Here is a 15,888-nt window from a genome sequence, read left to right on the forward strand (position 1 = left end):
TAAACCATGTCTACCAAGGCACAGCAAAGAACAACCAAATCAGGACACTGCTTGTGACTTTCCCAGTCTCCACCAGCATTTCGGGAAAGGGCTGATTTCTAATACATCCTGTTCTGTCTACATCTCCTCAGAAATAACCATCAAACCTAATGTTGTCCAAAGCCCTTTTATGCTGAAGCATCTCTTTCTTGAGAGACTTCATAATTAAATGATCATTTAAATATCCTTCTGCAAGTGCATGATATCTACACTCCCTCTATGCTTGTGAACTACAGAGGAAAAACTAATAGTAGTTTAATAACACACTAAGGTGATGGGAACAAAAGCAAAGCTACAGCTTTCCATAACATTAGATTTACTATATTAAGCTTTTAATACTGCAAGAGATTAACAGTGACAGATTCTCCTGTAGAGTAGCAAAAGCTAGTGCAATTCTTGCAACTTTCACATTAATCACATTTAAACATGCTGCTAACAGATGGGCATCATGGAGTGCTAGGTCTCTCACAAGCCAGTACTAACAAAAAGAATGTCTAAGAGATCTTGTGGCTTCTACAGTTCAGAGGGATTGTATATCCAGGCACCTTGTTATTGTTTTCATTGTATATTATCTAGGATTATTAGAAAAGCTCAAGTTAAATAGATGACAGACTTCAGCATACGTGAGCAGGAAGGGAGAGGAAGGGGGGCAGAAAGAGTAAAAACAAGACCACCCACACAAAGTTCCTCTAAGTCCGCATTTCACGTGCATGATCATGATTTTTCCACTGCACAGGGCAAGCGTCAGGTTCTGCAGTGCAACTTTTCCTCTGACACTACTGCAAAAACCTTTCCCCAAAGCCAGACACAAGCCCAAGCTGTGAAAAATGAGCTGCCAGGCTCAACCCTGGCTGGACAGAGAATGACAGTCTGTCCTCCCTCCCCTTTCATTAGTGCAGATGTCAGGTTCAGGTGGCCCTTTCTGACTGAAGCTGGGAGAGCACCTGAAGAAAACCAGCATTAGAACTTGGCACCCAGAGAAAATGTAGATGTTTAATAAACTTCCCAGGACTCTTTTTTAATTAAACCAAGTCCCAAGGTAAAACCTCATCTTTACCTGACTGTAATTAACCAGGACAAACTGTCTGTAAGGTAAGAAAGCTCAATCTCCTCTACGAGCCAGACCTCAAAAGAAAGACTGGCAATTGTAAACTCAGCCCAACCTAAGGTTAGTCCTCACAGAGTAAGGCCTGCAGATCTCCTCAGTTCCAGCCTGCAAGGACTCCTGCTTGCTGAAAAGTGAGACTGGAGAATCCCACCTGGGGGTACTGCCTTCGTATGGCACCTGAGAGCATTTGCCCATGAAGGACAGAAGCACTCCTGATGTGGAAGGGTCTCAGTCTTGCAGATTGCCTGTCATTTACAAACCAGGTCTGTGTGTCGTGGATCTATCACCCCACAACCCAGCTTGCTCTCACTGCTTGTATGGTAACTCCTCTGAGAGGAAGGATGTGCTGTCACTCTGCCACAGACCTGAGAAGAGAGTGACAAAAAGCCTGTGGCAGTACCCACTTGACACTGTGTCATTCATAGAACTTAAGGGACTCATCTGAACTAGAAACTTCCTCTGCTCAAGAGTAAAAGACAGGCTCACCTTTGAACAGGATGGATGGCCCAAAGTTTAGAGTGCTAAAACTGGGTGATCTGAATGGCACTAACAACCTCCCCCTAAGCTGTCATGAAAAGTCAGTGGCTGAGTCCAGGTACCCTAGGCAGCAGCATTTTAGCTGATGGGTCCTCCTTCTCAGTTCCAGCCAGCTAAACTAAACATTCTCAGCTCACTCAAGAGAAGCTCAGCACCTGGATGGGTCTGAGTCTGCTCTACACACCTACCAACCACTGACTGATAGCAGCAGAATCCACCTAAAAGCTGTTTGCTGTGTTTCCTCATAAACCACGTTCCAGTGTCCACAACGTGCTTGGCCAGGACCACACTGACATGGGGCTTCCAGGGAGCAGAATTCACATGATACTCACAACTGACCACCATGACTCCAAAACATAGCAGAAAAAAGGCTGTACAGATATGAAAGGAAAATTCAGGTGAGCTTCCACAAGCTCTACAAATTCATAAAATGTTCCTGTAGTGCTATCAGGGCACAAAGTAGTAGAAAAAACTCTGTATTATGTCAATGAAAATAATATTGGTATATAATTCAGCATCCTCATACCCAAGGAATATGATCTGAAAGGAAAAACAGGAATTACTTTGGAGATGTAACTTGGACAAAGAAATATCGTAGTATCAGCCAAAGTTTGTCTCAGTCAGCTCTGGCCTTCAGTACGAGAGCACTTAATTATGCTATCCAACATTCAGCTCTAGGGCTCTGTCCATCTGGCTCATGCCACTAGAATCAAGACGCTACAGAAGAGCAGACTGCAGCAAACAAGGTCAGTATGTGCCAACTTCTGTAGAGACATATTTAACAAGCCCAAGGTTGGACTGTCTCAAAAGGGAACAAATGCACAGGAGACACCTCTTTGTGAAAACAAATACAACACGTTCCTTCAGGGCATCTGCAAATGACACTATCACAGAACCACAGAATGAACTAGGTTGGAAAAGACCTTTTGAGGTCATCAAGTCCAACCTATGACCTAGACTTGCATCACTTTACCTTTAACTTACCCATCTGTTTTCCTGGAAGATTTTATTTCATTAACTTGGCTTTTCTATGTTTTAATTTTATTTTTCAACACTTGCTGTAATATAGCAGGGACAGTTCATTCAAAAGCAGAGTCTTTACTCTTGCAAGTATGCAAGTACCAAACAACAGAATTCCCACATCCCTAAGCAAGATGTATCTCACTTCTGATCACCCATTACATGCAGGAGAAAAGTTTAGACCAGTAACATCACAATCTCTGAGTCCAAACTTATCTCCCATTGAGAGAAGGAGGGAATGGGAAGGAAGTGAACTCAACCTTGAGATGCTTTTGGATGAAGATACAAAGTCAAAACAAGCAAAAAACAAGATACATCAATTACCTTCAACTTTTACCTATGTAATGAGAGGTGGAGTACTAAATATTTTCTCTCATTTGACCAGTTTGCTGCTAAAGTGGCTGTAAATTTCTTCTCCCATTTATCAAGCTTTTCTAATCTCAGTGACCAATATGATCTTGTCCAATCTTTCCAGTGGTCTTCTTCTGTTATCTAGATACCATTTCTCTCTGTATGTATACATATATGTGTGTGTGTGTCTGTGTGTACACAAAGTTGTTCCTCCTCTAGTGACACACAGAATTTTGAGGAATTTTCTTCTTCATTGAGGAAAACCTATTTCAATTGTTGTTCAAAAAGGTCTGCACAAAAATGGCACACTTACTTATTTTAACCTTTTAGTCTCACAGTCCAAGATGCTGCTTATCAAGACAGATGTAAAGCCAAACGGGAAAAGGAAATAATCAGCCTGAGCTATGATATTTTGCTGTTCCCTCTTATTTTCTTTAACTAATTGCCATTCTACTGGGTTCTTAGGAACAAGCAGATAAATGAAACATACTTTTAATCTACACTAATAATTTGTGTAAAGTTCCACTTGGACAATTTCATAAATGAATAGTCACATTATAGCTGCTGAATGTAGCTGTAACCCATTCACTCATTTACAGACACAGCACTTCTCAAATACAGGTGCTCATTTTCATATGTGCCTGTAGGCATATGATTTTATTGTTGGATCTGAGAGAGAATCATACTCTAAATTTTGTGTGTATTGACAGAGGTCCCTAAAAATATTTACAGCACAAACTGGGTAAATACCCTAGGTCATCCTTCAATCTGGACACTGATTCACATCAGCTAACAGAGATCTATAATTAATGATAAACCTTCAGGTGAGCCTCCTAGTCTCTCTTAGGAGGGTTTTGTCCAGAGCACAGCTTATCCAACCTCTGTCTTGGCATCAAGGCTATATCAAGCCTGTGGCAGCTGTAACAGAGGCCTAAAAATACTACTGAAGTAATGAAGCAGTGATACTTATTTTAGAATATTAGCAGAGTAATGATTGCCACAAAATACACTTCATCTACAGTGAAATTCGAAAGTACAGGAGCTTAACCAGTGCTTTTAATGTGCCAGGCACAATGAGTGCATTTACAACATCTATTAAAAGCAGGTTATGTTTGTGGGAGGGGGATAATTACATCTTAGCAGGTAGTTTATTAACTGAACAAGACAGCACCACATTAAAGATAATCAATGGAGAATAAACCACAGTTGTAAAAATTAATACTGTTCATTCACACCATGAAGGGAGTGAGGGGGTGGTGTCTGTGCTATTAAGACAGAAGTAAAAGTATAGCCCCTGTGAAACCACCATGAGAAGAGGAGTAAAGGATAGGATGGCACAAAATGAAAGTCATTCAAGGCATAAGTTTCAAAAAAAACCAATATTGAAATTGAAGAGAAATAATCAGCAATTCTGGAGGGGAAAGAGGAATACGAACAACCAGTTTTGCAAACAGTGGAACTAATGAAGCCTGGTTTTCTCCAGCTTTTATTTCATGCAAAGACTGACTTTCACATTGAAGTAAATGTGAGCACTTTTTTTATTAGATTGGAACATTTATATGGGATTCCTTCCCCAGCGGATTTTCTAGTTTCTTATAAAGAACAAGACCTTCCTCCAAATGCAGTAGGAATAATCTGTCGTCTCCTTTACCTGGCAGCCTCCTTTATGATTTCTACATTGTAGCAATGTAGTTGAAATTGTAGCTGAGTAACAAATATAAAATTCCTGAGTGGCTGGTGTGAGATACCCAGGCACACCCACACCCTTCCCTGCTATACACACAGAATGTGCTATTCCTTAATACTTGTTTTGGATAAGAAGCAAGACTAAAACAGTGTTGCCAGGATAATCCAGCTTATGGGGAAAATTTGTCTTTGGCATGCTAACCGTGTGCAAGGCTTCAGGCAATTTTCTGCAGAGACCAAGACCTCAGGTTCCTGCAGCAATACTTTTTGCAAGGAATAGTCAACACAGGAGGGGAGATGAGATCTCCTCAGTGTGCTGAGATAGGAGCCTCTGTGATGATTTTAACTGCTGGGGTAGAGGACGGCCAGAGGAGCTGAGTTTAGCACAGCCTGAAGCAGAAGAACCAGTCAGAAGCTGGTTTGGATAAGTATGAGAAAGTCATCCCTACCAAAAAATACAAGAAAGAAAAAAAGTTTGCATTAAAAATTTGGGCTGTGCAGAGCTATGCAGTTTCCAGGGTTAAGGCTGGGCATGTGAAAGTCAGTGGTCAATACATGATATATGATTTCTTTTCTTAGAAATTAATTAAGATACATCTCCTGACTCTCCTCCTGTATACAACACTTAACCAAAAACCACTTCACCAAAGAAAAGACCACGCCTATGACAAGAACAGGCCCTCTTTTTCCTGCAAGTAAATGAATTTTACAGGGCAAAAAAATGGAACTGGGTAGTATCCATTCTTTGGACTGACTCTGACTTGCATAGTAAGCATTAAATCATAATTAATCTCTTGTTTCACTTAAAATTAAATCACCCCTTATCATAGATTACTAAGTAGTGGATGCAGTGAAACATGTATAGCATCATTAAAAAGTTTGCCTCTGAGCATCACAGTGAGTTACTGCTGCCTATCTTGAGTTTCATCATCCAGAAGATCTGATTTCTGCAATCATGGACAGTTATAGGCTTCTGAAGAGAACAATGCCTGGCAATGCCTTTTTGGGAAAGAAAAAAAAATCAGGCCAAATTGAGCATGCACAGAGAGCCCAGTCTTGCTTTTAAAGCAATCCAAAGCCTCTGGACACACTGGAATTTTTCAGTGCACCTTACATATTCTGCTCCTAAGAATGACCCAATTCTGTAGCCACTGATACACACATCTTCAAAAAGGATTAGCACCTTTTCCCCCCCAGCTCACCCCTCTGTCCAGGTCAACTTAAAAATCTGTTCAAACATTGTCAAGATAACAAAAAACACTTTGAAAAGGCAGGGGGAAAAGCTGCAGAGACCTAAAGACTGTGCATTTTTATAGCACAAACACATGCTCATTCCCCTTAATCACATGCACACACTTGCAAGGCATCTCCACCAAACTTTCTCAGGGATTTGGTCTGAGTGGCTGTAGTTCAAAGTCTAACTGCCTTGGCAGCTGAAAAGAAAGAGAAAACCATGGTGGCTTTGTAAGAATTAGAGTGATCTTATTAAAAAAAAGTATGTCACTCTCTGCTGGGACTAAACATGGCAGTGCCACGCAGCACTCATTGAAATGAGCAGCATTTCAAGCACACAGCTCCTGGTATAATAAGACTACAGGCTTAATTAGGTTCCTATCAGTATTGCTTTTTTCCTGCCTTCAGCCAAGAAGGTATAAGAAAAGATTGTCCAATACAGATACTGCAATTTAAAGTCTCAAGTTAAGAACACAGTGGGTGTATATCTACTATAAAATCTACCCTAAAAACATGCCAGTTGTTAAACTAAGCAGTGCATTAGAAGCAGTTAGATATAATGAGAATGTAAATGGAAAGAATTCTAGGGAGATATTTCAGCTAAAAACAGCATACACACTATGCTATCTTTTATTTTAATCATGCTTTAAAGCCCTGCCTTTTTGAACTTTTTATAAATTCTGCTATCTCCCTTTGCAGTTACTTACATATTGGTATATAAATTCAAAGATGAGAAGCAATTAGGAATGAAGCGAAGACTCCCTCTCTTGATGCAATACATCAAAGGAAATGAAAAAAACCTTCCCCCCTCATACACACTGGGTAACACAGAGAGTTTCTGCTCTTCACAGCCTAATAGCTCAAGTAGCTCCAATGGAGAGTCTGATGTCAGCCTCTGATTACATGGAGATGCCAACGATTGGAAAGAGCAGCTTCTGAGAAATCCCAGCTCTCTGACTCCGGTGACCACGCAACCCTGCAACAATGCATTTCAAACACACACATGTATTACTCACATCAGCTGGCCCTATTTTTTCCCCACTTTGGAGATCACAACATTGCTATTAAGAGTTCCCTGAGAGTAACTGCCTCATTTAGGTACATGTGTGAAGGAAATGTGTCAGATCAGGGGCTTTTTTAAACAGCTGCTGCTCCCCTGCAGCCGATCTCTTTTGCTGTCCAGTTTGGAGAGAGGAAGAGCCAGGGGCTGCCTTTAAACAGACACACTTCAGAAGTCTGCTTTTGTCTGAATGGAGAAGAAGAGGTTGGGACTGGCTCATGGCAGTGATCAGTAAGGACTGTTCCCACTCTTCTTCTGCAACTTTGCACATCTCTGCCAGATCAGCCTAATCCGATCCTCAGAACTGAAGCCTCAGAACAGGTAAACCTATGTAAGAAATGCCAACAAAACCTGATTCTGCTGATTCAGAACAGCAGCTGAGTGGCACCCTGAAATTGGGTATTTGTATTTCCTTCCTGCAAGCCCTTCCCTCAGTCCAAGGACATTTGAGAACTGTGCAACAGTTTTTTGGAAACAGTCCAGGCCCTTCATCTTTCAAAAAAGAAAACTAACGTCTCTTATGCATCTGAATCAACAGGTGAATGACCTCCCCGTGCCCTCAGCACATTACCAGAGTCCATTTATTTCTTAATCACCATATCTCCCCTGTATGAGCAGAGAAACCAACCAAAAGTAGGAATGACTCCATTAATTTCACTGGAACATTTATCTTATGTTTCTGTATGAACACAAACATTATGCTATTAAGGCTTTTAAATAGAAACATGGAGTTTTAAAAGGGGCTGTAGGAAGAATTTCTGTTAAACCATTATACCCACAGTAAGTTCATGTCTCTTACAGGTCTGGTTCTATTTTCTCTGCAGTTTTGCTCCCTGTATAAAGAAGACCTTATTGGTTTTAAAGGAGCTAAAACATTTCCAGCAGAATTTCTGATAAACCCACTGGAGACTCTTGCTTGGCTCTTGAGCATGAGCCAGAAAGAAGCTGCAGTAACTACTATGATATTACACAGATGTGTAGCTGCAGTGAGGTGGAAATCGAGCATTGAATGTTTTTTGATATGTTTTTTTTTGACTGGCAAGCTCTCCATCTAACAACAAAATCCCCAAACATTCAAACCTGGTACATTAGCTTAAGTACTATTTGTGGAATGACAAGAGCTATAGAACAGACAAAAGCTTTCTCAGCTACACCAGTGGAAGACCAAAGAAATTACACTCAACAAAACTCTAGAAGATTTACACCTGTATAACAGGGAATGGCTTTCGAGGAAAACCACTGCTTTCTGCTCTTCATCTGTTACCAGGCTGTGCCAGACAAAGTCTAGCAAGTCTACCTGAGCCCTGAGCTCTCAGAGCCTTTCCACCGAGCATCTCACTGGCCTTGGCAGGACAAAGGATTTTACACTATGCTCTTATCTGCAAAGAGACCAGAGTCTGCATTCCACAAGCTAACAGGACTGAAAGTGACAACCCCAGCTTTCAAAAAGTTACATCCCTGCCAAAGCCACCTGACAAATTCCATTCCATTACCTTCTATCAGATACCAAATGCATGAAGAAAAAATACCTCAAGCAAAGCCTCTGAATGGTTGTCTTCCTGTGTTAAAGGTATTCTATCACCATGCTGTAAACAAAGATAGGGCATTTTTCTGCTAAATGACAGTACTCTAGCTAATGGTGCTCTAGTAATGTTAAGGTAAATTGGGGATGGGATCCTTAAGCGAGCAGGTTTTTCTTCCTCTGTCCCTTTGTTGTTCTGACAGCAGTAAAAGTAAGAAGGAAAGCCCATGCTTTGGCCTCCCTCTCCTTTCCACTCTGCTAATGTGCCATCAATCCTCTGCATTTAGAAGAAACCATGCACTGAGGAAATTCTCCAACATTCCACACCCACAGCTTGGGTTATTTACATTCACGGGCAAACTACAGGCCAGTGTACCAGAGAGGTGAGTTCTGTAACACAAATGAGCACACAGTGGCCAGCACAACACCAAGAAACCAAACCTGGCAAGTAAAGCCAAAAGCCTTTCTCCTTTTCCAAAACAACGAGTGAAGAAGTTGTGTCATTCCATTCGGGCAGGTAAAGGAAACAAAGCTGAAAGTGATGGATTACTACATCCAGTGTACAGCTGCTTTTCTTTGGAGTTTTATTCTGCACCCAACGAAGACTTGCCAATTAATATAATTTCAGTGTACAAAAGGAGCCCTGAGTACATCCTCTTGCTTCATGTCCCTAGGTTACATTAGTGTGCACCTCTAAAAGTGTAACTACCCACACACTTAGATAGGCTCACTAACTATACAGGACAATAATATAAAGTTAAAGGAAGCTGGGAATCTCTTCCATTTTGTCTCCAGCAGTATCTGAGATATTTTTGTGTAAATGTATCCAACCCATGGAGATCTACAGCTGCACCTCAGTACCACAGAAAATCCATACCATGAAAATTGCACTTTGAATCTCAAGGCTCTCGAGAAGCTGAGATAAAGCACAACACTTATCTTCCCAACATGGATGCTTTTTTTCTTTCAAGATGCATCTACTCTTAAGGTCTTATGTACCTCCCTGAAGATGTCTGCAAGGATGCTCACCAATCCTAAGCCTGGGATGGCCTTACAATGCAACTGAATTCTGAGATGGAATCATGGCAATTTTTTATTACATTTCAAGAGCAGTTGATACTTCAGTACATTAAGTCAAGGAAGAGGAGGTGCATTTTCTGATGAGCTTTGGCTCCAATATATGTTTTGTAAAAATGGTAGGACTGTGGCAGAAAATACACGAAAACCTTATAAGGGATTAAACATTTCCCTGCAGTGCTCAAAACCTAAACAGAAAAGCGCTGTATCAGTGTGGCTAAAAGCCACACTAGCAAAAACCCCAAACCAAACAAAATCAAAACAAAACCACCTAAAAAGCACAAGGAAAGAGACCAAAAGCAAGAGTGAAACTTGCCAGGCTGTTCTCAGTAACCAACTTCAATCAAACAGAATAAATTAATGCAGAGCCTAAAATTATAAAGAATCAGTTCAGAGCTGTCTTTTTTATCTCAATATTGACACTTCAGGAAAAAAGAAAATCCTATAGAAGAGCTCACTGTAGAGATCCAAGGGCCTCTGAAGAGCAGAGTAACAAGGGAGATCCCCACACTTCGGAGCAGCGGCATCACTGACTGTTAGCAAATAGCAAAATCAGGAATGGAAAAGTGGAGCAATGAAGATACAGCAGGCAACTTCTGGAAACCATACAGCTTTTAGAAAGATTGGCTACTGGTAACACATTGATGCTTTTGAAAAAAAGCCTGGAATGTGTGGAATTCTCTGGGATGTCAGGGTGCAAAAAGGATCTCATTAGCTAGGGCTTTCAAAATCTGCTGCCCGAGTGTTGCCTATTATTTAGAAAGCAAGTTGGCTTACATCATCAATTTCTGTAAAGTACAATATTCCACTTAAACTGCCAGATCTCTAGTCCCCTAGACTGAGAAATCATCTTTCCAAATAACCATGGAGGCACTGAGTCCCAAGTCTACACACTAGTCCAGCACTTCTGTGTTTCCATATTACCAGGATAATCAAGTGTCTAATAATAAAACTGGGCAGTACCACAATGCCAACAAGAAAACTCTAAGCAACATCCAGACTGACAACAATCATGTTATTCCTACATGATTCTGCTTTAGAAGCAGACCCTGGAACTGCTCATGATGAAAAGCAGTGGAGTGGCAGAAGGGCAAAGTAGTTAGTTCAGGAGCTGAGCAGGAAAGCATTCCTCACCGTTGTTTCTCTTATATTCAGAGGATGGGAAAGGATTCATATTTGCAAGATGCTGGCTGGCCAGAGGCTTAAAAGAAAGATGAAAGCACAAGCAGCATCTGGGGAGGCAGAGGTGAGGGACCTTGAGTTTTTGAAGATGACCTGCTTGTAACTACCCAGAATCCACCCTTTACTGTGCCTAACAAAGTTTTCCAATCACACTAAACAGTGATGAAAACAAAGGCAACACATAGGTAAATACCTTTACCAGCATCTTAGTAGAGAACTTTAATTTTCTTAAAGCAGAGTATACACATACTTGCAAATGTTCACCATTGCAACAGCAACAGAGCTGAGAATGTTAAGCCTTGTGAAAATGACAGCAGTAGTGATAAGCATTACTGGAAAAATGCCAGTTTTAATTAATTTTAATTCTTCACTAATATTTCCTGAATCCAATATAGATGTTTTAATATAATGATATGTAATTTTCAGTATAATTTACAACATTATTATGCAAAACTGTATTATATGCTATTTTCAAGATAACTCCTTTCCTGCTCCCCTTCCCCTTGGTATCAACTCTGCAATTGCCAAGGAATGGCATTCTGGGCAAGGAATGCCCCTCTAACCACTGGCTCCAATAGCTCTTGAGATGGCATTAGCCCATAATTTCCTTTTTCTAATGCAGCCTGAGTGTTCACAGGGGAATCTCAGAATACAGCTGGCTTACGAGGCCTGGAGAAAAAGGCCTTCCATCATCACAGCTCAGTATCTGGGGTGTGTCCAGTAGCATTATTCTCAAATCACTGTACTGCATTTGAAGTTGGAATATGAAGAATGTCTCACTGTGGGAAGATAGGCTAGTAGTTTTAAACTGAATACTTGAAAAACTTGTGGTTGGGCTGCACTGTCCTGGGGTTAACATCCCAGTACATGGTGTCTCAGTCGATGCACCAATAAGCCCAGCCTCTCCAGACTCATAACATGCAATAAATTCAATGCAGCCATTACAGTCATGCCATGGGTGGGGTGGCTGCATGACTGTCACCAGCTTGTTCCTTGTGGTTGTGAGTCCAAACCTCCAGCCAGTTCTGAATTATTCTTAGATGTGTCATTTGGGCTGGACAGCTAAAAGACAGCCCCAAGGCCATCCCATCATTTCCATGCTCACCACAGAAGTCAGTATGCCTTAATGTGATGCTGATTAGGTCCTGGGCAGATCTGTGACCACCTGCGATTGCTCTCTTGGTTTCAAAAAAACAACTGGGTGTAGTAAGTTGAGTGTAATACTTTCAGGAGTGAATTATGTAGGCACTTCATGCATAAAACAAACATTAGCATAGTCTTGCTGAAAGTAATAATGAAGGAGGAGGCGTCAGCCCAGAGAGGGGAAAGCACACTATCATTATACACTGCAGGGAAGATGGGCAGCTTCCTGCCAGGCACTTTTATCTGTCCCTCGGGAACAGTGAGCGGTCTGCAGGCCAAAGGGAGTATTGCTGCAGGTGTGGATGGATTTTGGGGGAATGTGAGGAGATAACGTGTAGAGTGCTGCTGTTCAGCTCTGGCTCTCAGCTGAGATGTTCAGATGCAGTACTGTGTAAACGCAGCTCTGCATAAAAGCAGCCAGAGGAGGCAAGGAAGTTGACTGTTCACATACGTTGGATTGTACAGAGGCTTTCACCTTCAGGGAAGATGTGGAACAGCGCTGCACGGAGAGAGGTGATGAGGACAGGGAGGTGTGCTCTGAGCAGCTGTACAGCTGCAGGCAAGACACACACCTACTGGAGGAGGGGTGGGGGCAAAGCCCGGCGTTGTGGAGCACCCCTTGGCTGGCCAGACCTAGGGACATCTGCAGATTTATCAGTGGCACTGTGCTGTATACAAGAGGAAGGAGGAACAGCTGGCAAACACAGGGAAGATAATGACCAAAATTTTCTCCCCTCTTAAACAAAGAAGGATTAAAAAGAAAACCAAACACTAAAAAATTTTATCATCACAGGGATAAAGCCAGACTCTCTAATTAAGCAGATGACATAACTGTGCTGTAATATCAAGATTTTGCTCTGTGATTTGCAAACAAGCTGCACTTGCACAATCCAGAAAGAAAAAAGCCATACAGATTAGAACAGCTAAGCTCTGCTCTCACTTACATTAGTATATACCCACACTTACTCAGCTCAAAAAACCTACAGATGAGAATGTGATACGAGGAGTTTCATTTCCTCAGACAGTTCCCTCACTAGCCCAGCCAAGCCTCCTTCTCACTGCAGTTTCCAATCACAGCGTAGCACTCTGCTCTGATTACATTCATGCTGAAACCACAAAAAATCTCCCTCATTTTGGTCTCATCTATGGTTGATGAACATTAATACATCCCCAGCAAAGTCACTGTCACTGTACAGATGCTGAGTATGCAGCTTAAATACAGTTGAATACTTAAGGCTTGATTCTGTTAATGAGGACAGCTTCCTTGATCCTACAAGAGTTATGTATATTCCACAATGCTCCAAAGGGGAGGAAATCCAAAGCACAATTTTTAAAATGGTATATTTATGAAAAACACTTAGAAGAGGGCATGGTCTTGCTTATACTGGTGTAAACTCACTTTGCTGTACTTAGTGGAGCTACTCAGGATTTAGAGGGGTACAGCAAAAAGCAAAAACTAAGCCAAATTCTCATTTCAAGCCACTGCTTTTCCCGAAACAGATACTGAAAGGTCAGAACCAATACCAATCTCTGCTACTCCAAACTTCCAACCCACAGCCCTATCTATCAAAAAACCCCATGTATCCACAAGTGCTTGGGAAGTGTATGCACCAGCGAGAGTACAAAATCATTACACTGCTGTGAACACAAGCCATATTCAGCAGAAATCAGCAGCTGTTACGACTACAGAGCTTTTCACTGCTTTTATAGTTTGGGTGGAGAAGAAACAGGATTCAAGCACTGCTCATAACACAAGTTGTATATTGCCTTGATCTTTATCCTCCTCCCCCTCCTCCACCCTCCCCTCTTCGCTCTTCAGGGCCACTCTTTAAACAGAAAGAGGTCATTAGCCAAACTTCCCTTATTTTATGGCCCCGACAGTTAGGTAACGACGAAGCAGTTTTATTATTTCTACTTAAGAGCGTTCGATCGGGAATTCAGAGACACTTTTAAGGGGAAGATATCTGCCGGGGAAGGGGGACAGGCCGGCAAAGGGAGAAAACCCAAATATGCCCGAGTGCGGCGGATCATCTCCATCGGTCCCGGCGCCCAGCTGACAGACCTCGTCCCCCTCCCTGGCCAAACCCTTGGCTGCAGAAGATGCGTCCCGAGAGCCCCGCCAGCCAGCTCCTTACGTAAGGCACAAACCACTGACATCATCCCTCCCGCCGGCATCGCCGCGGCGCCCAGCGGCGCCCGCAGACCCGACCCGACCCGCGCCCGCCCGTTCCCTTCCCACTCTGCTGCCCCACCAGGGCTCCTTTCCCACCGACTCTGCCCCAAACTTTGCTTCCCACGGCAGGTGGCCAGGGGATGGCTTTCCCCGCCGGGCGCCCCGTGCTCCGGTGCGCTCCATCCATCCCGCGGTGCTCCCCATCCATCCCGCATTCCGTGCTACTTACGCACTGCCTCCTGCTTGGGGTCGAGGCCGCGCACGGCTCCCTGGAGGCCGGCGATGCGGCCGTGCAGCGCCCGTACACGGCGGTGGGTACCCTGGATGTCAGCCTCGACCTCCTGGAAAAGGGTGCAGGCGTGCCGGGCCACGTCGGAGAGCTGTCGGAGGATCCGCGACAGGGCTACGTTGCTGACCGAGCAGAGGTCCAGCACCATCAGCACCGCTGCCGCCTCCCTCTCCCCGCCGCCAGCCGCCTCGGCGCCCTCGCTCGCCGTTCCCGGCTCCTCCGGCGGCGGGTCCCGCGGCGGCGGCGGCGGCTCCGCGCCCCAGCTCTCCTCCAGCACGGAGGCGGCGGGCTGCCGCCGGCACAGCCACTGCGGCTCCACGGTCCGCTTGGCGAACGGCATGGCCGAGCCCTCGGCCGGAGCTCTCCCGGGCTCCCGCGGGCACTGGCGGGGATCGCTGCCCTCCTCCTCCTCGTCCTCGTCCTTCTCCTCCTGGCCGCCGCCGCTCCTTGCCCGCCGCCGTCACTCGCGGGCGGCCGCCGGCGGGCGGCTCATCGCCTCGCTCCCTCCCTGCGCGGGGCTCCTGCGCTGCGGGGCGGCCGCCGCGCCGCCGAGCATCCGCCGCTGCCGCTGCCGCCGCGGGAGCCGGGGCACATCCGCGCCGCCTCGCTGGCTCGCTCGCTCGCTCCCTCTCACACCGTCCCGCTCCGGCGGCGGGTGTGAAGGGGCGGCCCGAAAACGCGGAGACAGGAATCCCGCGGCCGCGAGGAGGAGCGAGCCGCCGAGCCTCCCGCCCGGGCGAGCGGCGGGGCGGGGGGGCCGGGGCGGTGCCGAGGAGCTGCCGCCGCCGCGGGGGGCGCTGCGGGGCGGCCGCGGCGCCGGGAGCGGGCGGGGAGGCACCGGCGGCCCCTGCCGGGCCGGGACCGCGGCTCCGGGCGGGCTCTGCCTCCTCAGCCCCGGCCCAGCCCGCTGCTCTCCGGCGGGAGCGCTGCTCGGGTGCGCAGAAGAGACAGAAGCCGTTCCGAGGGGCAGAACGGAACCTGGCTCAGCAAGGCCCCGCGGCTGCGGGAGCGTGGTGCCCGCCCACTGGTGTCACCTCCTGGGGCGCCGCGGAGGTTGCTGCGCTCCCTGAAGTCAGGTGCATGCACTTGGGCACCGGCTTCTTAGGAGGTGTTTGTTGGGAAAGCTGGGTTCCCGTCAGACAAGGAGCGCTGCTTCTGACGCAACACAGCTCAGCTTGCGTTCACACACTTCTGAAAGGTGAACGTGCCTAACGAGCGGGCATGAAATCTGAACGCAAACTCTAAAGGATTGGTAGTAATTGGATTCAGTAATACCGCTGAAAGAGGTACTGTAAAAGGAGATCCAGGCGGATGCAGATGCAGGCATTCCACAGTTTGGAAACAGCAGCTTGTTTGCCCACTTGACCTTAACTTGTCATCCTTGCACTTGAGTGTTGTGGTACAGTCTGTCATTACATGACCACATAGAGGCAGCTTTTAATTACCTCTGGTCAAATAGCCTGAGCTG

At 45.0% G+C, this 15,888-nt stretch overlaps 1 protein-coding gene across 2 annotated transcripts in view; it reads right to left on the minus strand.

The window, feature by feature from the left end:
- Positions 1-14,967, minus strand: part of NHS (NHS actin remodeling regulator) — a 246,610-nt gene extending 231,643 nt beyond the window's left edge. For both annotated transcript variants that reach the window (XM_030970364.1, XM_030970305.1), the window contains exon 1: positions 14,361-14,967. In XM_030970364.1, coding sequence (XP_030826224.1) covers positions 14,361-14,760 — 400 coding nt within the window. In that variant the 5' untranslated portion in view covers positions 14,761-14,967. The remainder of the gene's footprint in view (positions 1-14,360) is intronic.
- Between the last annotated feature and the right edge of the window lie 921 nt (positions 14,968-15,888).

Source organism: Camarhynchus parvulus, chromosome 1 (genome assembly GCF_901933205.1).
Source record: "Camarhynchus parvulus chromosome 1, STF_HiC, whole genome shotgun sequence".
Classification (NCBI taxonomy): Eukaryota; Metazoa; Chordata; class Aves; order Passeriformes; family Thraupidae; genus Camarhynchus; species Camarhynchus parvulus.